General features: G+C 44.7%; 1 protein-coding gene across 2 annotated transcripts; it reads left to right on the top strand.

Annotated features, from left to right (window-relative positions):
• Positions 1-1,447: 1,447 nt before the first annotated feature.
• LACTB (lactamase beta) lies at positions 1,448-21,548 on the top strand. 2 transcript variants are annotated; one of them, XR_016218228.1, is made up of 6 exons: positions 1,448-1,897; positions 2,341-2,407; positions 5,010-5,200; positions 5,507-5,858; positions 7,068-7,229; positions 20,764-21,548. XR_016218228.1 is itself a non-coding variant. In XM_089310524.1 (6 exons), the coding sequence occupies exons 1-6, from the start codon at positions 1,541-1,543 to the stop codon at positions 21,287-21,289; spliced, it is 1,659 nt and encodes a 552-aa protein (XP_089166650.1). In that variant the 5' UTR covers positions 1,452-1,540; the 3' UTR covers positions 21,290-21,548. The 2 variants fall into 2 exon arrangements, 1 of the variants encoding a protein (XP_089166650.1); XM_089310524.1 differs by having other exon boundaries at positions 1,452-1,897; positions 7,064-7,229.
• The last annotated feature ends 421 nt before the right edge of the window (positions 21,549-21,969 follow it).

Here is a 21,969-nt window from a genome sequence, read left to right on the forward strand (position 1 = left end):
ACCTGTATAGTTTTAATTTTTATTTATCTCTTTGAAGGGCAGAGAGGGAGACAGATCCCCCGGCCACCCGCCCACATCACTGAGGATGGTCTAGGCCGAAGTCAGGAGCCACGAGGTCATTCCAGGTCTCCCAGGGGCAGGGCAGGGACCCAGCCATTTGACCTGTTGCTGCTGCCTCCCGGAAGCTGAAGCAGAACCAGGACTGGAACCCAGCTCTCTGATGGGGTGCAGGCAGCGTTTTAACCGCTGCACCAGACACCCACTCTGCGCTCTACAATTATTTAGCCCCAGCTTCTTCTAAGTGCAGCTACCATTACAGCCTTTCATTCAATTAAGTAATTACTACCTCAGGTGTCTGACAGCTCTTCCTCCCCGCGAGAGGTCAGTTCAAGTCTGTGAACGCCCTCTTTCTACATACTCCACCTGTAGGGAAAGCAATGCTATACAAGGGCTCTTCAAAAGTTCTCAGAAAAATGCAATTAAACGATGTTTGTTTTTGGTGCGAAACACTTTGAAACCTGTGCACTCTCTTTTCTTCTCTTATTTATTTATTTATTTATTTATTTATTTATTTGAAAGGCAGAGTTCCAGAGAGGCAGAGAGAGAAATCTTCCATCTGCTGGTTCAGTTCCCAGATGGCCGCAACGGCCAGAGCTGAACTGATCTGAAGCCAGGAGCCAGGAGCTTCTTCTGGGTCTCCCACGCAGGTGCAGGGGCCCCAGGACTTGGGCCATCTTCTACTGCTTTCCCAGGCCATAGCAGAGAGCTGGATCAGAAGTGGAGCAGCCGAGACTCAAACCGGTGCCCATATGGGATGCCTGCACTGCAGGCGGAAGCTTAGCCCACTACGCCTCAGCGCCAGCCCTGCAGTGTCTTTTCCAAATGTGTATTTCCATCAACTTTTTGAAGACCCCTCATAGATGGGATGTAGTGTCAAAAGCCTAAAATTTACATAAATGTGTGTGTGTGTGTGTATATATATATATAGAGAGAGAGAGAGAGAAAATCCCAAAATATAAAAAGAAAATTGCAAAAAAATAGAATGGGTAAATGTTGAAGTATGTCAAAAGTAGCATCAGACTCATTACATGTTAAATTAGAACTACACAGGTTTCACATTTTGTAGTTATTTGAGATTGGATCTCTTATTCACAAGAACCTGCTCACGTACAGATGCTAAGCCATAGCTCACTGGGACCTCACATAGGTCCCTGATACAAAGTGCCAAGGGTCGTCTAGGGTGCGGCGACGCCGGCAGGGCTGGACGGCGTGGGCGCGGGCCGGGAAGGCTTCTCGGAGGAGGTGCCCCTGGACCTGAGCGGAGGCCAAGGCAAGAAAAACAAAGAGAAAGGTGGGAAAACCTGCAGGAGAGGCAGCGCTCCATGCGCTCGGCGCTCCGTGCGTCGGGCGTCGACTACTAGGGTCTGAGCGTGGTCCCCGCCCCCTTCCCCGGTCGCCCCGCCCGCCCCGCCTGCCCCGCGCCGCAGCCGGCCCGGCCTGCGCGAGCCAGCTCAGAGGCGGCGGGTTCTCCACCGACACCATGTACCGGCTCCTGTCAGCCAGGACAGCGCGGGCCGCGACCCTCGGGGGCTGGGCCTGGAGCTTCGGGCGGCGTCGGGCCCACCAGCGCGCCGGGCTGCCTCCGCTTGGCCCCGGCTGGGCTGGGGGCCTGGGGCTGGGGCTGGGGCTGGCGCTAGGGGTGAAGCTGGCGGGTGGGCTGAGGGGGGCGGCCCCCGCGCAGCCCGCCGCGGCCCCCGACCCCGACGCGTCTCCTCAGGCCGAGCCACCGCAGGAGCAGTCCGTCGCCCCCTGGTCTCCGCAGACCCCGGCGCCGCCCCCTTCCAGGTGCTTCGCCAGAGCCATCGAGAGCAGCCGCGACCTGCTGCACAGGATCAAGGTGCGCGACTCGGGGAGGGGTCGTCAGCGGCCGGCGACCCGGCTCGTCCCGGAACGGGGCCCGGCCGTGGGCACTCCCCGGGGCTGGCTGAAACCCAGCCGGGGCGGTGGGGTGCCAGCGGCGGCTTGCGAGAAAGACTTCCCGTTTCCCGACCGTCTGCTCACGAGCAGATGCGTTTGGGGGTTACCCAAGTCGGGGCGGAGGTCACCACCCGCCGGGGGGACCGCCCCTTCCCCCCGCAATGTTTGGACCCGGCGCACCCCTCGCGGTTAGCGGCTGGGCAAGGCCGGAGGCGAGGGGCGGGGCTCGGGTCTGGGGGCGGGGTCCTGGGCGGGGCCGGGGCCAGGCCCCCAATGAGAGCGCCGGGGCGGGGCGGGGCGGGGGCGGGGTCGTCGTCGTCCAGCCTGTCTGAACTGTCGGTTCTCTTTCCCCTTCTCCCTTAGGATGAGGTGGGCGCACCAGGCATAGTGGTTGGAGTTTCTGTGGATGGCAAAGAAGTCTGGTCAGAAGGTGGGCTCAGAAAAGTGTTTTATTTAGGGGCTTGTTTTATGCCATTTGATGAATTAAGTAGTGATGTTGTATTTGTGCGAGCGAGTCCCACGAAATGCTCTCTTGTTTATGTAAAGCGAGACGTGTTGTAGGGCATACACACCACACAGAAGAAAGAATCGGGATTTTGTTCGTGTTTTATTCACAGCGAGACGTAAAATGTGACTGAGGACTGGGATTATTGGTCTGGAGAGTGTGTGTAGAATAATCCATTAACCGCATATTCGCAGATAGTCCTTGTGGATGGATAGAAGTCAGAGTTTCTGCATTTTACAGAATAATAGCAATTATCAACCGAGCCCCCTATTCAATAAAAGCCACCGTGCCAAGTACTGGGAATACATACTACTACTTTAGTATTCTTTGCACTTGGCAGAGGTGTTAACTATTTTTGAAACAAAAAGTTAAAGCTTTGGTAGACGGACTTTATTCATTTTATGATGCTTTTATGAAAGTATTATTTTAAAATTCTCCATGGGTCGGCGCCTTGGCTCACTTGGTTAATCCTCCGCCTGCGGTGCCAGCATCCCATATGGGCGCTGGGTTCTAGTCCTGGTTGCTCCTCTTCTAGTCCAGCTCTCTGCTGTGGCCCGGGAAGGCAGTGGAGGATGGCCCAAGTGCTTGGGCTCCTGCACCTGCATGGGAGACCAGGAGGAAGCACCTGGCTCCTGGCTTCGGACTGGCGTAGCTCCGGCCGTAGTGGCCATTTGGGGGGTGAACCATCGGATGGAAGACCTTTCTCTCTGTCTCTGTCTCTCTCTCTCACTAACTCTGCCTGTCAAATAGGAAGGAAGGAAGGAAGGAAGGAAGGAAGGAAGGAAGGAAGGAAGGAAGGGAGGAAGGGAGGAAGGGAGAAAGGGCCTGGGTTCGAGTGCTGACACTGCTTCAGATCCAGTTTCACACTCACACCCTGAGAGGTAGCAGATAATTTGGTCCCTGCCACCCACATGGGAGACCAGGGTTGAGCTCCAGGAGATGGGCAGTCTCTGTCTCTGTGCCTTTTAAATAAATAAGTAATTTTTAAAAGATAGTGGCACTTTGGGACCAGCGCTGTGGCACAGCAGGTTAAAGCTGTGGCCTGCAGCAACGGCATCCCATTTGGGCAATGGTTCGAGTCCCTGCTGCTCCAATTCCAATCCAGCTCTCTGCTATGGCCTGGGAAATAGTAGAAGATGGCCCAAGTCCATAGGCCCCTGCACCCATTGGGAGACCCGGAAGAAGCTCCTGGCTCCTGGCTTCATATCAGCTCAGGTCTGGCCATTGCGGTCATTTGGGGAATGAACCAGCGGATGGAAGACTTCTCTCTCTCCCTCTCCCTCCCTCTCTCTCCTCTCTCTCCCTCTCTCTCCCTCTCTCTCCCTCTCTCTCCCTCTCTCTCCCTCTCCCTCCCTCTCCCTCCCTCTACCTCTCTCTCCCTCTCTCTCCCTCTCTCTCCCTCTCTCTCCCTCTCTCTCCCTCTCTCCCTCTCACCCTCTCACCCTCTCTCCCTCTCTCCCTGCCTCCCTCTCTCCCTCTCTCCCTCTCTCCCTCTCTCCCTCTCTCCCTCTCCCTCTCCCTCTCTCTCTCTCAAGATTTATTTTATTTATTTGAAAGACAGAGTTACAGAGAGAGGTCTTCCATCCACTCGTTCACACAGTATACATTTTAAAATAGTCATTGTATTAGCTAAAGAAATTTATTTATTTGTTTGAGAGGTAGACAGACATGAGCTCCCATCCGCTTATTCACTCCCCGAATGACCACAGTGGCTGGGGCTGGGTAGAGGCTGCAGTTGGAAGCTGGGAACTTTATCCAAGTCTTCTTGGATGGCAGGAGCTTGAGCCACCACCTGGCTGTCTCCCAGGGTCTACACTGGCAGGAAGGTGGGGTCAGAAGCTAGAGGCAGCTCTTGAACCCAGATAACTCCAATACGGAGTGCTTAACTACTTGGCCTAGCACCATCCCCCTGCGTGCTTTTTCTTTCTTTTCAGACATCAGTACTTTATCTCTCTTAGATTTTCACCTATTCAGTCTGTGCAGAAGATGGAAACTAGACTTCTTTTTATAGAAGGAGTTTTAAGTTACTACTACATAGTTTTTGTCCTGGCCTGCAGCTGAATTAAATTGATGATTGCCTGGGTTTGGTTTGTAAGACATCTTAATACATCCGTTTTTTGTGGGGGAGGCTATTTTAAGGAATTCAGTAGAAACTCAGAAATCAAAAATAAATCTGAAAAGGAATGAAGGCATTTTTTAATGAGTGTAATTTATTTAAAATATTATATAACCATATTGCTTAGTTAAACTAAGAAAAATTAATACTTGAATCAGATGGATGGAAAAGTACAGTTGCACACAGGGTACAATTTCAATTTAGTTACAAGGTTAAGTTGGGCTTGCTGATGTCAGTGTTGCTAACACTCATTCCTTTCATGTGTATTTTTAAGTAATTTATAAAAGTAGAATACCTTTTTCTTTAAATAAATACAAAAGGGTGTTTTAAGATAGTATTGTTTCAGTTTTTGAAGACTTCTTGGGCCATGCAGCCTGTTAATAGTGACTTTTTGCTTTTTTCCCCCCAAAGGTTTAGGTTATGCTGATGTTGAGAACCGTGTACCATGTAAGCCAGAGACGGTTATGAGAATTGCCAGTATCAGCAAAAGCCTCACGATGGTTGCTCTTGCCAAATTGTGGGAAGCAGGGAAACTGGATCTTGATATTCCAGTGCAGCATTATGTTCCTGAATTCCCAGAAAAAGAATACGAAGGTGAAAAGGTAGTGAAACTCACAGTTCTTTTTACTAGTGGTGTGTGACATGGTTTATGCTGAAGTTGACAGTTAAAATATTCCATACAATTCTTTGGTTTGTTTTTAATTAGTATTAATAAATTAGGTTATTTTTTAAATTCAGAAGGTACTCAGGTAGGTATGTTTCTGAAATTTGAAGCCAAGGATCTGAATGTGATTATTTTCCAGCACCATTTCAAAATGGAAAATATTACCAAGGCATTATTCCAAGGCTCCTAACTTTTTATTTTACAGTTTACTGTTGTAATTGAATTGTCACTTTTTTACAATTAGGTTTCTGTCACAACAAGATTACTGATTTCCCATTTAAGTGGAATTCGTCATTATGAAAAGGACATGAAAAAGGTGAAAGAAGAGAAAGCTTACAAAGCCTTGAAGATGATGAAAGGAACGATGGTATCCGACCACGAGAGGGAACTGAAAGAAAAAGGAGGCAGAAATAGCGACAAGAATGACTTTGCTAAACCTAAGACAGAGCAGGACCCTGAAGCCAAAGGCCGGAATTCAAAACCTGGCAAAAAGAAGAATGATTTTGAACAAGGCGAATTATATTTGAAAGAAAAATTTGAAAATTCTATTGAATCCCTAAGATTGTTTAAAAATGATCCTTTGTTCTTTAAACCTGGTGAGTGTTAATTCCTTCTCTTAACAAAGTTGTCATTATTGAAGTGTTAATTTTTTGGGAAATCCAAAATGATCCCATGTTGAGTGTGTTTGGTGAGGCTGAGGGTTGTGGTGTGAGGCGGTGCGGTGCTTGCCGTTTTGCCTACCACCTCTAACAAAGGCTGGCATCCAGGCGGGTAGTTTAGGGTTAGCCTCGTTTAGAGGTTTCCGAGTATCAAGATTTTCATGGATAATTACAGAATAATAGTTCACTCAATAAAAATGTGGATCACTGATAACATGATCAAATATTGCTGATATTTTAGTATTTAGTTAGAATTTAAGTTCCTTAACTAATTTTGTGCCTTCATTCCTTAAGTAAGTGAATATTCATCAATTTAATTTTATTTCCCAAAAATTGACTGTAAAAATAATTAGCTTTGCTTTTGTATTTTTTTATATAATGCCTTTTTTTTTTTTTTTTAAGATTTTATTATTTATTCGAGAGGTAGAGTTACAGACAATAAGAAGAAGACAGAGAGAAAGGTTTTCCTTCCGTTGGTTCACTCCCCTAATGGCCACAACTGCCAGAGCTGCACCAATCCAAAGCCAGGAGCCAGGAGCTTCTTCCCGGTCTCCCACGTGGGTGCAGGGGCCCAAGCACTTGGGCCATCTTCTGCTTTCCCAGGCCACAGCAGAAAGCTGGATTGGAAGAGGAGCAGCCAAGACTAGAACTGGCAACCATATGGGATGCCGGCACCGCAGGCGGAGGATTAACCCGCTGCTCCACAGCAACGGCCCCAATATAATGCCTTTTGAAACCACTTAGTATCTTTAGATTTACCATAGGCTTATGTAGTTTTTCCATTGTCATTTTAAAAGTTATTTTACTGTGAACAAATATTATAAAGGTATAATTAATAAGGACCAAAAATATAATTATGGATTTTGTGTTTTAAAATAAGTTTCCCACTCAGAAAAGAGCAGAGTCATGTGAGTTATAAGTATACTAACCATTATTGTATTCTCATGTTTGGGACATGGAGTAAGCAGAGCCATTGAAAAGTTAGTTTTGTTGATTTATCTGCCGTGATGCTTTTCTAAATGATAGAGTAAAATATTCTCAATTTAAAGGCATGCCAGTTTTCAGTGGGAAGATATTTTATGTAATTTTGAATAATGTTTTCTTTTTTTTCTCCCCTTCACCCCTTGCAATGATATCTCAAGGTAGTCAGTTTTTATATTCAACTTTTGGCTATACCCTACTGGCAGCCATAGTAGAAAGAGCTTCAGGATATAAATATTTGGACTACATGCAGAAAATATTCCAAGACTTGGATATGCTGACAACTGTGCAGGAAGAAAACGAGCCAGTGATTTACAATAGAGCAAGGTAAACGAATACCTTCTGGCATGTTTAGCTATGTCTCATCTTAACACTTACGTTATCACTTCAAGTTCAGAATTTCCCTGTTCTCTAGTCCAAATTACCTTACCTCGTTTTGGGAGCTTTTCTACTTGTCTTTCTGTCTATAAAGTGAGGGAAATGAAGCATGCTTGTAAAATGCCCCAAGATCTTAGGTGAAAGACAACATTTATAATTCAAGCAGGAGAATAATTAAACCAGAGTTGTACCCATCCTGGATATATGTAATTTGCTCTTTAAGCATCTGTTTTCTTCTGTTTTAGTGGATGATTAGTTTACCTTCTTTTGTTTGTTTTAATGTTTATTTTGAAATTATTTATTTATAGAAAAGTAGCAACAGTAGTTTAAAAATCCACCAAAAATCACCAGATGCTGTCATTTCTGCCACATTTGCATTGTCTGTCTCTATGATGGTGTTTGATGAATCCTTGCAGACGTGGTACCCTTTACCTGTAAATATTTAAATATGCATTTTCTAAAAAAAAAAAAACATTTGGGAAATTAACATTGATAAATCACTTTATAAATCTCAATCAAATCTTGCCAATTGTTCTTAAAATGTCCTTTACAAAGAGAAGAAAAATATTTTTCCTGGTCTAGGATCCAGTCCAGTTTCCTACATTGAGCTTAGTTGTCATGTCTCTTAGAAGTTATGTCTATTTAATCAGTTATTGGTGTGATATTTTAAGTGCTTTGTTGAGGTGGTACCTGTCAGCTTTCTCCACTGTACAGTTACTATTTTCCCCTTTGATATTCACAGTATATTTTTGGAGAGATATTTTGAGACTATGTAAAAATCCTGTTTCTCATCAAACTTGTTACTAGTTTTAGCATCCATTGATGATTCTTGACTGAGTCAGTTATCACAATGATGGTTGCCAAATGATGGCTTTCTGCTTCCATTATTCAATACAATACTTGTTAGTTGGCATTCTGTTATAAGAAAGTGCTTTCCTTTTCCTTTACTTATTTATGCATTTAGTTGTTCATATCACTCATGGATTCTTATTTTAGTCAATGAGTTAAAATCTATTACTGTCATTATTTAGTATCATTTAAAACATTAAGTATATAATATATTTAAAGAAAACTGTAAGGATAAATGGTTATTAGGTTGCTTACCTGTATGTGTCTACTTTTTTTTTATTTAAGATTTATTTATTTGGCCGGCGCTGTGGCTCACTAAGCTAATCTTCCACCTGTGGCACCGGCACCCTGGGTTCTAGTGTCGGTCAGGGCGCCAGGTACTATCCCGGTTGCTCCTCTTCCAGTCCAGCTCTCTGCTGTGGCTCGGGAAGGCAGTGGAGGATGGCCCAAGTTCTTGGGCCCCTGCACCCGCATGGGAGACCGGGAGGAAGTACCCGGCTCCTGGCTTCGGATCGGCACAGTACTGGCCATAGCGGCCATTAGGGAATTGAACCAACAGAAGGAAGACCTTTCTCTCTGTTTCTCTCTTTCTCACCGTCTATATATCTCTCTCTCTCACTGTCTAATTCTGCCTGGCAAAAAAAGAGAAGATTTATTTATTTGAAAATCAGAGTTACACAGAGAGAGGAGAGGCAGAGAGAGAGAGAGAGAGAGAGAGGGAGAGAGAGAAAGTCTTCTACCTGTTAGTTCACTCCACAGTTGGCTGGAGCTGATCTGATCCGAAGCCAAGAGCTTCTTCCCAAGGACTTGGGCCATCTTCTACTGCTTTCTCAGGCCAGAGCAGAGAGCTGGATTGGAAGTGGAGCAGCCAGGACTCGAACCGGTGCCCATATGGGATGCCGGGACTGCAGGCGGCAGCTTTATCCATTATGCCACAGTGCTGGCCCCATGTATGTGTCTACTTTCAATCAAAGAATTTTTTAATATTTATTTATTTGAAAGCAAAGTGTCAGAGAGATGGAGAGACAGAGATCTTCCATCCACTGGTTCACTCCCTAGTTGGCCACAGTAGCTGGATTTGGGCCACGTTGAAGCCAGGAGCCCAGAATTCCTTCTAGCTATTCCACAAGAGTAGCAGGGACCCACGTACTTGGCAGTCTTCAGCTGCTTTCCCAAGTGCATTGACAGGAAGCCAGACTGAGTGGAGCAGCCAGAACTCCCAGTACCCCACTATGGGACGCTGACATCACCTGCTGCCAGCCCTTAATCACAGGATTTTATGTTGAATATGTGTGTGTTATAACAGTGAACATTAAAATACTCTTCTGATTTGGATAATGTAGATTCCACTGCATATCATTAATAAGGATAATTAATGTTTTGGAGGGTACTGCACTGTGGTGCAGAGGGTTAAGCCGCTTCCTGTGACAGCAGCATCCCATATTAGAGCACCAGTTTGAATCCCCTTTGTCTCACTTCCAATCTAACTCCCGGCTGGTGCACCTGGGAAAGCAGAGGAAGATGACCCAAGGACTTGAACCCCTGTCACCCACACTGGAGACCTGAATGGGCTGCTGACTGCTGGCTCCTCTGTTGTGGCCGTTTGGAAAATGGAGAATGAACCAGTGGTAGAGGATCTCTTTCTCTGTCTTTCCCTCTCTCTCTCTGTGACTCTGACTACCCAAAAAATTAATAAATATTTTTAAAAGATTTTCTGTGTATTATAAAAATACTAAGTGTTATATAATTAAGATAATTGACTATTTAAAAATATCTGGGTTTAAGTAATGTTTATAGTAAGTAATTTTAGACATTTTTTTTTTCGTCAGGCAGAGTTAGACAAAGAGAGAGACAGAGAGTTATAGACAGTGAGAGAGAGACAGAGAGAAAGGTCTTCCTTCCGTTGGTTCACTCACCTAAGGGCTGCTATGGCCAGCACTGTGCCGATCTGAAGCAAAGAGCTGGGTACTTCCTCCTGGTCTCCCATGCGGGTGCAGGGACCCAAGCACTTGGGCCATCCTCCACTGCCCTCCCGGGCCACAGCAGAGAGCTGGACAGGAAGGGTGGCAGCCGGGACTAGTACTCAGTGCCCCAACCGGGACTAGAACCTGGGGTGCCAGCGCCACAGGCGGAGGATTAGCCAAGTTAGCCATGGCACCGGCCAGACATTTCTCAATTATAAGGATTAAGATTTAAAACGATTAAGCTGGTGCAGGTGTTTAGCCCAGCAGTTTAGATTCCAGAGTGTCTTAGTTTGTCCTGCCTCTGGTTCCTGACTCCAGCTCCCTACTAATGCGGACCCTAGGAAACAGCAGTGATGGCTCAAATATTTGGGTTCCTATCACCCAGATGGGAGACCTATGTTGAGTTCTGGAATCCTAGCTTTGGCCCCACTCAGCATCATCATTATGGGCACTTAGGGGCTGAACCAGTGGGTAGGAGCTTACTCAATCTGTCCATCTATCTGTCTCTGCCTCTCAAATAAATAATTTTTTAAAAATGTTTTAACACATTTGAGCCATGGTTTCTCTCAGTTTTCTTTTAAATAGTATTTTTTTTAATTATTTATTTGAAAGGCAGCGTTACAGAGAGGCAGAGAGAGAGAGGTCTTCCATCCGCTGGTTCACTCCCCAGATGGCTGCAATGGCTGCAGCTGCACCAATCCGAAGCCAGGAGCCAGGAGCTTCTTCCAGGTCTCCTATGCGGGTGCAGGGGCCCAAGGACTTGGGCCGTCTTCCACTGCTTTCCCAGGCCATAGCAGAGAGCTGGATCAGAAGTGGAGCAGTTGGAACTTGAACTGATGCCCACATTGGATGCTAGCACTGCAGGCAGTGGCTTTACCTGTTACACCACCGCACCAGCCCCACTGTTTAATCTTTTAAAATTTGTCTTATACTTTGTAGTAATGGAGTGGTTTGGTATGATTTCAAGTTTTAAGTGTAATTTATGTTATCTAAAACAGCCTGGGGAGGGCGTTGTGGCATAGCAGGTTAAGCCACTGCTCAGAACATCTGCGTTCCCTGTCAGTACCTGGGATGGAGTCACCTCTGCTTCCTGTCTAGCATTCTGGTAATATACACTCTGAGAGGCAGCAAATGAGAGCTTAAGTACTTGGGTCCCTGTCACACACATAGGAGACCCAGATGGAATTCCTGACTCTGCCTGCCCCGCCCTGGCTGTTGCAGGCATATGGGGAGTGAACCAGCAGATAGAAGATCGATCGAGCTATCTTTCACCTATCTATCTATCTATCAATATATCTATCTTTCCTCCCTCCCCCGTCAGCCTCTCTATCTTTCAAATAAATAAATAAGCTTAATAACTTAAGCACAACTATATGAAAGTGGCAAAAAATTTAAATGTTCAGTTGAGATGAGACAGGAGTAATATAATGTGACCCAAATGCAAAGGGATACTTTAAAATCAAATATAGAAGTAGTTGTTTAAAATTATTTCATTAAATTTAAAAAATTTTGGCTCATTTTTTAGAGAAAAATTTCACATCCCAGGAAATACAGAAAATTAAGTTGAACAAAGTATTAGCAAACACAATAAAAATTTGTTTTACTTTATTTGAGGAAAAAGTATTTGAAAAGCAAAAATGTGATAACAAAACAACTTAGCTCAGGAAAAATAAGGGAAGAATACTAAGGAAAAGGCAGTTATGTCAAATGTTAAGAAGGTGACTCAGGGGCCGGCACTGTGGTATAGCAGGTTAAGCCTCCACCTGCAGTGCAGCATCCCATTTAGAGTCCCAGCTGCTCCACTTCCTATCCAGCTCCCAGCTGATGCACCTGGGAAAGCAGCAGAGGCTGGTCCAGGTGCTTGGGCCTCTGCACTCATGTGGAAGACCCAGAGGAGCCTCCAGGCTCCTGGATTTGGCCTGTCCCAGCCCTGGCTGTTGAAGCCATTTGGGGAATGAATCAACAGATGGAATATTTCTGTCTCTTTCTGCCTCTTCTCTCTCTGTAACTCTGCCTTTCAAATAAATAAAAAATAAATCTTAAAAAAAAGAGTTAACTCAAAACTTTGTAAAATGGCACTTCAGTTATCTCTTGATTATTTATGGTCAGAGTTATTCAGTTTATTAAGTTTTCATGTTCTTTACTGGTTATTTTCTCTTTTATTAAATTTTTTGTTTATTTTTTAAAATCTGCTTGAAAGGCAGAGTGGCAAATAGAGAGATCTTCCTCAAATGCCCCAACAGCTGGGGCTGGACCATGCCAAAGCCAGAAGCCTGGAACTCCGTCCAGGTTCCCACATGGCACCTGAGCTGTCACCTGCCGCCTCCCAGGGTGCATTAACAGGAAGCTAGACTGGAAGCAGAGCAGTGGGATCTCTAGCTCACACTGATAAGCAATGTGGGCATTCCTGGCGGTCGCTTGTTTGCTGTTGCACCATAATGCCTACCCTGATTGTTTTCTTTTTACTCCTTTTTCTTCCTAGTATATGAGGTGCTTTAAAAAGTTTATAGAAGGCTAGGTATTTGGTCCAGCAGTTCCGATGCCACTTGGGGTGTCTGCCTCTCACGTGAGATGAGCTGGAGTCCCTGCTCCACCTTCCAGCTTCCTGTTAAGGCAGAGCCTGGGAGGATGCAGGTGAGGACTGCCACTCAGGTGGAAGATCCAGATTTGAATTCTAACTCTGCCTTTCAAATAAATAAATTTTTTAAAAAAGAAAAAAATATACTTTGTAGAGTAAGGGTAAATATAAAACTTAGAGTAAAAGCTAAATTGTTATAGCAAAGATAACCAATGTAGAATGGCCTGAAGACAGTGAAAGTCTGATTCTCTCAGGCAGCGTTCCTGAGGGAAGGCGTTCAGACAGTACTGCTCCCCTCCGTGCAGTGTCCCCGTCTGTGTCAGAGCTGGAGCAGAGCCTGAGCGTCACTCACTCAGTGGCTCCAGGTCCGGTTCGCAGGTGTCACACTTCATTTCTGCTTACCTGCTGTTGGCAGAGATGTGGCTGTATGATCACACTTAGTGACAAGGGAGGCTGGGAAATGGAGATTCTAGCTGAGCAGGCCTGGGCCTTGCTGTAACTGATAGGAAGAAGAGAAGAATCAGTTTGTGGATGCTACAGTAACTTCGGCTTCAGGGAACATCTATGTATATATTCATGGTCATGTGTTCATTTAGTCAAAGTGAGAAGTGTATTTCTTAACTGTGATTTCAGGTAGGAAAAAAACATTTGAAAGCCATTTAGTGAAATATATCAGAGTAAAATTTTATCCTAATTGGTACTAGCTTGTTAGTAGCTTGTTCAAGAAGCTTTGGGAAAGAATTTGAGGCTAACTACTGTCTGAGTCTTACAGTCATGATGTTTTCTTTTCCATTTTATCGTCTGATTTGTTAGAAAAGTAGCACATTTAGTGTGTCAGCTGTTACTTTTACTTTGCGTATTTCCATGAATCATACTTCTAAAATACTTTAATGGTACTTTGTAAAGAAACAAAATAGTGACATTCTTGGAATAATACATTAGTTTGTTTATTTTTTATATTTAAAATATAATTTTTAAATTATTAGCTTATTTTAAAGGATTAAATATGCATTGCAAATCAATCTATGACTTAAGAGAGATTTTTGAGGACCCAAAAGAAATGAGGTTAGCAACTAGCAATGAATTTGAATTTTCTGAAGTGGTCTCTGGTTCTTGACCACTGCAGATGATTTGTAGTCATTATTTTTAGGTCTAGCATTGTATTGAAAGCATAAGAAAAAATGACAAATATCAGAGGTTATCAAGTGAATATGAAAAAGAAGGCATAGATGAGTGACCTTTGACTTAGAAATAGGCATTTGAAAATGAATGAATAAGGAGGGATAAGCACATTATAGACACACTGAACCTGTTTTCTAAACTGAAAATCAAGACTCTAGGAAGGCACAGTCTGCAAGCAGTTGTCATTTGCTGTTTCAGATGAGTGGCTCTAATTTGTGACTTGTACAAAAATCAAAACATGGCATACGATGGTGAGTTCATCTCATGTTAGCTCCTATTCTTTAAAAGAATGCAGTGCATTTCTGTTTCTAGTTTTAAAGGCTCTTTTCAGCTCTGGGCTCGGGCTTGACCAGTTTGTTCATTTGTTTCTTTGGCTGATTTTTGGTAGTCCCAGTGGTTCTGAAGGGGTAGTTGATTCATTTTAGTTAGATTAAGTGGGCTACTGAAATAAAACAGGGGCAAAAGAAGGAAATATTGTAGCCTAGGAGAATGTTCTATCCATTCCCATTATTTTCCAAGTATTTATTTGGGCCTCTAAAACTCGATTTTGATTCTTTTTTTGTAATGATGATGGTAAAGGAGTTTTAAAGCATCGGCTTTTGAGGGGAATTCAGGAGTAACAGTGATCTTCAAAGAGTAGACCGACAGAACGTCAGATTAATAGGCAGTAAGTGCATGTTTCTATTCATTTGCTTTATAGTACTATTTGCAGAAAATAAAATGTATTTAGCTTTGTTATTTAGTCTACTGACTTCTTGGACAAAATCATAGAAAAGTTTATAATATCCTGACCACAGCTTTGTGGAGTTATTATATTCTAAAAGTAAATATTTATCTTTTTTATCACTTCTCTGTGTGTGTATGTGTGTGTTTAAAATAGAGCCATGTGGTGTTTATCACCCTTTTAAAATCTATCCCCAGAATTCTACCTTCAAGTAGTATTTAAATTTCCTTGGCCAGAATTTAGCCTCAAGGCCACCCCTAATTGTAGGAGAGATAAGGAAATTCATTTTTAGCTGGGTACATTGTTGTCCTAGATAAAAATGGCATTTTCTTAATAGGAACATTGATTCCATATAGGCAAATATGCTCTTCTAGGCAAGTCAACTAAATTACTCTTTAAGCAAACATCCCCAAGGTGTGCTGGGAGTGAGCTGGCCACTGAGAGATACCTGGTTTGTTGACAGGAGAATGCTTAGTAATTCAGTAGTTTATTGTCAGACCTGCTCAGTTTCTGGTTTTGGCATAGTAGTTTCAACAAAAATCTCTAATTTTGTAATTGGGTGTGATCAAAATCAAACAAAATGACTGTTTTCTGTACTTTGAACATATAGATCCCTCCCACGTATTTCCCTGTGTGTCCTGCAGAACTGAGTGCGGGCTTTTATTAAGCTGTTTTTTCAGTGCCTTTAGCTGACAGACTTTACTAGTGTGTTTAGTGCAAATCTTCATGTTACAATGAGATTGTTTTTGTAATATGCATTATCAGTTCTATCTGGTTTTTTTTGTTTTGTTTTGTTTTTGATAGGCAGAGTTAGACAGTGAGAGAGAGAGACAGAGAGAACTGGTCTTCCTTCCACTGGTTCACCCCCCAAGTGGCTGCTACAGCCGGTGCACTGCGCCAATCTGAAGGCAGGAGCCAGGTGCTTCCTCCTGGTCTCCCATGTGGGTGCAGGGACCCAAGCACTTGGGCCATCCTCCACTGCCCTCCTGGGCCACAGCAGAGAGCTGGACTGGAAGAGGAGCCCCAACTGGGACTAGAACCTGGAGTACCAGCGCCGCAGGCGGAGGATTAGCCTAGTGAGCCGCAGCGCCAGCCAGTTCTATTTGTTTTTTAACATCTAGGAATAATAAAATATAAATAAGCACTTTTATTTTTATTCTTTTAAATATTTATTTATTTATTTATTTGAGAGGTAAAATTACAGACAGTGAGAGGGAGAGACAGAGAGAAAGGTCTTCCGTCCGCTGGTTCACTCCCCAAATGACTGCAATGGCCGGAGCTACACCGATCCGAAGCCAGGAACCAGGAGCTTCTTCTGGGTCTCCCACGCAGGTGCAGGAGCCCAAGCACTTGGGCCATCCTCCACTGCCCTTCCGGGCCACAGCAGAGAGCTGGACTAGAAGAGGAGCAGCCGGGACTAGAACCCGGTGCCCATATGGGATGCCAGCGCCGCAGGCAGAGGACTAACCAAGTGAGCCACGGCGCTGGCCTCTATTTTATTTTTTTTAAAGATTTATTTATTTATTTGAAAGGCAGAGTTATAGAGAGGCAGAGGCAGAGAGAGAGAGGGAGAGAGAGATCTTCCATCTGCTGGTTCACTCCCCAAATGGTGGCAACAGCTGGGGCTGGACCAAGCTGGAGCCAGGAACCAGGAGCTTCTTAGGGGTCTCCCACAGATGCAGGGTCCCCAAGTACTTGGGCCTTCTTCCACTGCTTTCCCAGTTGCATTAGCAGGGAGTTGGACCAGAAGTGGACTCTGCAGGCAGAGGCTTAACCTTCTATGCCACAGCGCCATCTGCTAAATGTTATTTTAAAATAGTAAGTTACCCCAAACTAATTATTTCCCAAAAAATAATGGTAGCTCTGGTTTACAAGCTTGGAGCTCACTCTAAAAAAATACATTTCTCAGGGGCTGACGCTGTAGTGAACAAAGCCTCCTCCTGCAGCATCAGCATCCCATACGGGTGCCGGTTTGTGTCCCGGCTGCTCCTCTTCTGATCCAGCTCTCTGCTATGGCTTAGGAAAGCAGTAGAAGATGGCCCAAGTCCTTGGGCCCCTGTACCCACATGGGAGACCCAGAAGGAGCTCCTGGCTCCTGACTTTGGATCAACCCAGTTCTGGCCATTGCTGCCATCTGGGGAGCGAACCAGTGGACAGAAGACCTCTCTGTCTCTCCCTCTCTCTGTCTATAACTCTACCTCTCAAATAAATAAATAAATCTAAAAAATACATTTCTCAGTGACAAAATATACTTCTGTTAATATAGCTTCTTTTTTTTAAATATTTTATGAATTTATTTGAGAGGTAAAGTTAATGACAGTGAAAAGGAAAGAGAGAAAGGTTTTCCATCTGATGGTTCACTCTCCAAATTGCTGCAACAGCCGGAGCTGGACCAATACGAAGCCAGGAGCCAGGAGCTTCTTCCAGGTCTCCCACACAGGCACAGGGGCACAAGCACCTGGGCCATCTTGTACTGCTTTCCCAGCCCATAGCAGAGAGCTGGATCAGAAGAGGAGCAGCCGGGACTAGAACTGGGTGTCCATATGGGATGCTGGCACAGGCGGAGAGAATTAACCTATTGCACCACAGTGCTGCCCCTCCCCGCTGCTTTTAAAGATTTAATTATTGTTTTTACTTGAAAGGTGGAGTTAGAGAGAGAGACAGAGAGAGAAATCTCCATCTGCTGGTACACTCCCCAAGTGGCCACGATAGCTGGAATTGGGCCAATCCGAAGCCAGGGACCAGGAGCTTGTTCTGAGTCTCCCACATAGATGCAGAGGCCCAAGCACTTGGACCATCCTCTGCTGCTTTCCCAGGCACATTAGCAGGGAGTTGGATCAGAAGTGGAGCAGCCAGGACTTGAACCAGCACCTATATGGGATGTTGGCACTGCAGGCTGTGTCTTATCTCATGATGCCACAGTGCCGGCCCCTATTATGTAGCTTCTTTAGATTTTATCTTACTGGAATTACAAGTATAATCAGAATTGAGGCAGAAAGTAATGAGGCCCTAAAGTATGAGAGTGGCCATAGGGATAGAAGAAAGGAAGAAAGGTAAGACAAAAAGCAGGGGCCGGCACTGTGGCACAGTGGGTTAACACCCTGGCCTGAAGCGCTGGCATCCCATATGAGCGCTGGTTTGAGGCCCGGCTGCTCCACTTTTGATCCAGTTCTCTGCTATGAACTGGGAAAGCAGTAGAAGATGGGACTTGGACCCTTGCACCCACATGGAAGACCCAAAAGAAGCTCCTGGATCCTGGCTTCAGATTGGCACAGCTCCGGCTATTGGGGCCAATTGGGGAGTGAACCATCGGGTGGAAGAACTCTCTCTCTTCCTCTCTCTCTGCCTCTCCTCTCTCTATGTAACTCTGACTTTCAAATAAATAAGTCTTTAAAATAAAAGACAATAAGCAGAATTGAATAAATGGGGTTTAGCTTCTTATTGGATGTGAACTTGAAGGCAAGAGTGTTATCCAAAGTTTTTTTTTTTTTTTAAAGATTTATTTATTTATTTGAAAGGCGGAGTTACGGGGCGGGGGGATAGGGAGAGAGAGAGAGAGCGAGCGAAAGAGAGAAAGAGTCTTCCATCTGCTGGTTCACTCCACAAATGGCTGCAATGACGGAACTGGGCTGATCTGAAGCCAGGAGCCAGGAGGAGCCTCCTCTGGGTCTCCTACACGGGTGCAAGGGTCCAAGCACCTGGGCCATCTTCTTTGCTTTCGCAGGCCATAGCAGAGAGCTGGATTGGAAGCAGAGCAGCCGGGACTCGAACTGACACCCTTGTGGGATGCTGGTACTGCAGGTGGCAGCTTCACCCACTATGCCACAGCACCTGCCCCCATCCAAGGTTTTCAATGAGGGTTTTAATGGAGAGAAAAAATATGGCAGGGTTTGAAAGAGATTAAATCTTAGTTTTAGACATGTTGATTTTGATACATGAAAAGGACATAAATCAAATCATTGGTTCATAGAAGAGTATATTAAGGTCCTCTGCAGTCTGTTTTAACTGTTTTTAAATTCCATTTTCCATGAGCTTAAATTTTTAAAATATTTTATTTATTTATATTTTTATTTGAGAGGCAGAGAGACAAAGAGGGCCCGACCAAAGCTGGGAGCTATAACCTCAATCCGGGGACCCAATCACTAGAGCCATCACCACTGCCTGTTAAGGTCTGCATTAGCAGGAAGCTGAAGATGAGAGCTGGAATCAGGACTAGAACCCAGATATTCTGGTGTAGGATACAGGCATCGTAACCACTAAGCCAAACACATAACCCTTAATTTTTGTATTAATTCGAGAGGCAGAGAGTGAGTGAGAAAGCACTATCACTGGCTTTCTCCCCAAATGCCCACAATGGCCGGGACTGCACTGCACCACAGCTGGGAGCTAGAAACTCAGTCGAGGTGTCCCACACGGGTGGCAGGAACCCATTCACTTGAGCCATCACCACTGCCTTCCTGGCACTGGTGCCTTAGGAGGAGGCTGGAGTCAGGAGCCAAAGCCAGGTATCAAACCCAGGAACTCCAGTATGGAACCCGGGCTTCCTAACCAGGGGCTTAACCACCTGGCCACATGTCTGCTCCCAGACTGTTTTTTTCATCTGCATATACGTAACTATGGCCACCCTTTTCCTGAGTGCCAGTCCCTCCTGACTCAGTATCATGACCTGAGATTTTAGGGGATGTCTAAGAATCTCGGAAGAAGAAAAGGAGTCATTTTTAAACTATTTGTGCCCACTGTCCCTCCAAAGGTAGGAACTGTGGAGGGAATGAGGCCCACAGCTGATCTGACAAACAAACAAATTTGTCCTCTCAGGCCACATTTGAGAATTACAAATGTTAGTAGAAAGCCCAGGTGTTAACTTTGAGCAGAGGATGTGGTAGATTGGTGGTTCTGTCTGTAGCAGAGAAGACTGGCATCCCTGGCACCCCTGGTCAGTGGAGCGGGTCAGGGAGTCCTAGGATTGAGGGCTCAGAAGCGCCGGTCAGCAGTGCCATGCAAGCCAGAGCAGATGAGGACTGTAATGTACCTGAGCCATGTAGGCTGGAAGGGGCTGAAGAATGAACGGACAGGCTGATGTAGAAACAGCAAGTGTGGGTGGTGCCTGTAGTCAGCAGTAAATGAAGAGAGAGAAGACTGGGAGCTGTAGCAAGGATCCCACCCCCACCCCCCCCACCCCCCCACCCCCCCGGAAGAAACTTGAGTACTTTGTGAGGTAAGATGGAGGTCCTCTGTGATCTGTGCTCTAAACCCCAGTCTGTTCCTCCAGCCTTACCTCTGCCTCTTGCCCACTCGGATTCCGTGTGTCAGCTGAACCGAGCTCCTTTGCTGCTTAGCCAAGGTCCTGTGAGCTGCCGGTGCGGTGATCCTCTCCCTAGGGCTCGGGAGTCCTCACATCCATGTTGCTGGCTGTCCAGTAACCTGGCACTCAGAGGTTGGCCCAGGGCCCAGCGCTATGCATTCCCCGGGAGCACTTGCACTCTAGTGGAAGAGGCATACAATCCTATCTGCTGCTGATGTTGCTATAAGATAACTTGGTTCATCTTCACGTAGTTTGTAGAACAGTGCTTGGTACATATTAAGAACTGTACGTTAAATAAAATAAGCTTTATTAGTAAGGGCGAAAGTTGGGATTCAAACCGAGGTTTGCTTACTTTAGCCTTTCCCACTCTGCCAAGAAGGCATCACGTTGTTACACCTGGCATTTATATGCTGTTTTTTAAGAAACCTAGTCTTCTTAAAAATGTTAACCTATTCCTAAACATCCCAGTGGACTTTTAGTTATAAAATTCACTTATAGCACGATTCCACATTAAGCCCAAGGACTAGGAATGTGTGTCAAATGAGAGGTGTTTCTCCATATACCAGTACAAGGCCAATGATTGTGTAATACTCATACATTTTTTAGGTATTAAAAATTTAATACATGAGTCATGGGCAAGCCATACCAATAGGGAAAAAGAAACCACTTTTTATGCTTTAATTCACACAGTAATTCGACTGTTCAGTTATCTGTGTGTCATAGGAACTGAATCATACTAAAAATTTGTGGTTGGTTTATAGTTCCTGAGAATATATGATCATTTCTTTGAAGTGCAGTCTGAATTGTATACATTTTCCTATTATCATGTGTAGAGTCAGTAATAGTCTATTAGATTGTTAATGATGATTCTTATTTCATTTTAGATTTTACGTTTACAATAAAAAGAGACGTCTTGTCAACACACCTTACGTGGATAATTCCTATAAGTGGGCTGGTGGTGGATTTCTGTCTACAGTGGGTGACCTTCTGAAATTTGGAAATGCGATGCTGTATGGCTACCAAGTCGGGCTGTTTAAGAACTCAAATGAAAACCTTTTACCTGGCTATCTTAAACCTGAAACAATGGTTATGATGTGGACACCAGTCCCTAACACGGAGATGTCTTGGGATAAAGAGGGTAAATATGCAATGGCGTGGGGTGTTGTGGAGAAGAAGCAGACGTATGGTTCGTGCAGGAAGCAGCGGCACTACGCCTCACACACGGGGGGCGCGGTGGGTGCCAGCAGCGTCTTGCTGGTCCTTCCTGAAGAACTGGATACAGAGGCTATCGATAACAAGGTCCCCCCCAGGGGGATCGTTGTCTCTATCATATGTAACATGCAGTCTGTCGGTCTCAACAGCACTGCTTTAAAGATTGCCCTGGAATTTGATAAAGACCGAGCAGACTGAGAACAATATTATACATGAAAAAAGTGAGCTATCTGGGGCTCTGTTTGAAGCGTGAACGTTCTAAACTACATGAGGTTTTTAAGAATGAATTTGTAACAGAGTATATAATTGAATGCACAGAATTATGTACCTCTAATTGCTTACTTTTGTAACTGTCCTTTTATTGTAGAATTAATTCTTTACACTCAGGGAAGTAACTATTGGTTTTTAACTTCTGGAAAATGGTGTTAACTCTTGAAATAAAATATTCTGATAAAAATATGTACTCTTTGTGTAATAGAGAGAAAAATCTCACTCAACAGGGGCCTCCAAATATTTTCCTTTTAATATGACAGCAAGAATAAGATGATGATAAGTGACATATTTCTCATAGTTAGCATTTGCAGCTTAAAAGAATAAACACTTGTCATCCCAGTTTCTGCGGCTTAGGAATTAAGGACTAATATGCAACCACGTGCCACCTAACAACGTCTTGGTTAGTGAGAGGCTGCGTATGCAGTAGTGTTCCTGTGAGGTGATATTGCCTTGCGACGTCACAGCGTCCTGGTGGTGCAAGTACATGCTACGATGTTTGCACAGCAACAGGACGGCCTGATGCATTTCTCAGAATGTATCCCCATCATTAAGCAGTGTGACCGTAGTTGGGCAGGCCTAGTGCAGTCTCTAATCAGGTCGCAGAA

Source organism: Oryctolagus cuniculus, chromosome 12 (genome assembly GCF_051225735.1).
Source record: "Oryctolagus cuniculus isolate XC-2025 breed Fujian yellow rabbit chromosome 12, ASM5122573v1, whole genome shotgun sequence".
Lineage (NCBI taxonomy): Eukaryota > Metazoa > Chordata > Mammalia > Lagomorpha > Leporidae > Oryctolagus > Oryctolagus cuniculus.

What these genes read in the sequence shown, in the direction of transcription:
- LACTB (XM_089310524.1), top strand. Translation starts at nt 1,541, where the DNA reads ATGTACCGGCTCCTGTCAGCCAGGACAGCGCGGGCCGCGACCCTCGGG. An exon ending in ACCTGCTGCACAGGATCAAG is followed by an intron (nt 1,898 to 2,340) that starts GTGCGCGACTCG and finishes CTTCTCCCTTAG; the next exon opens with GATGAGGTGGGCGCACCAGG. An exon ending in CAAAGAAGTCTGGTCAGAAG is followed by an intron (nt 2,408 to 5,009) that starts GTGGGCTCAGAA and finishes TTCCCCCCAAAG; the next exon opens with GTTTAGGTTATGCTGATGTT.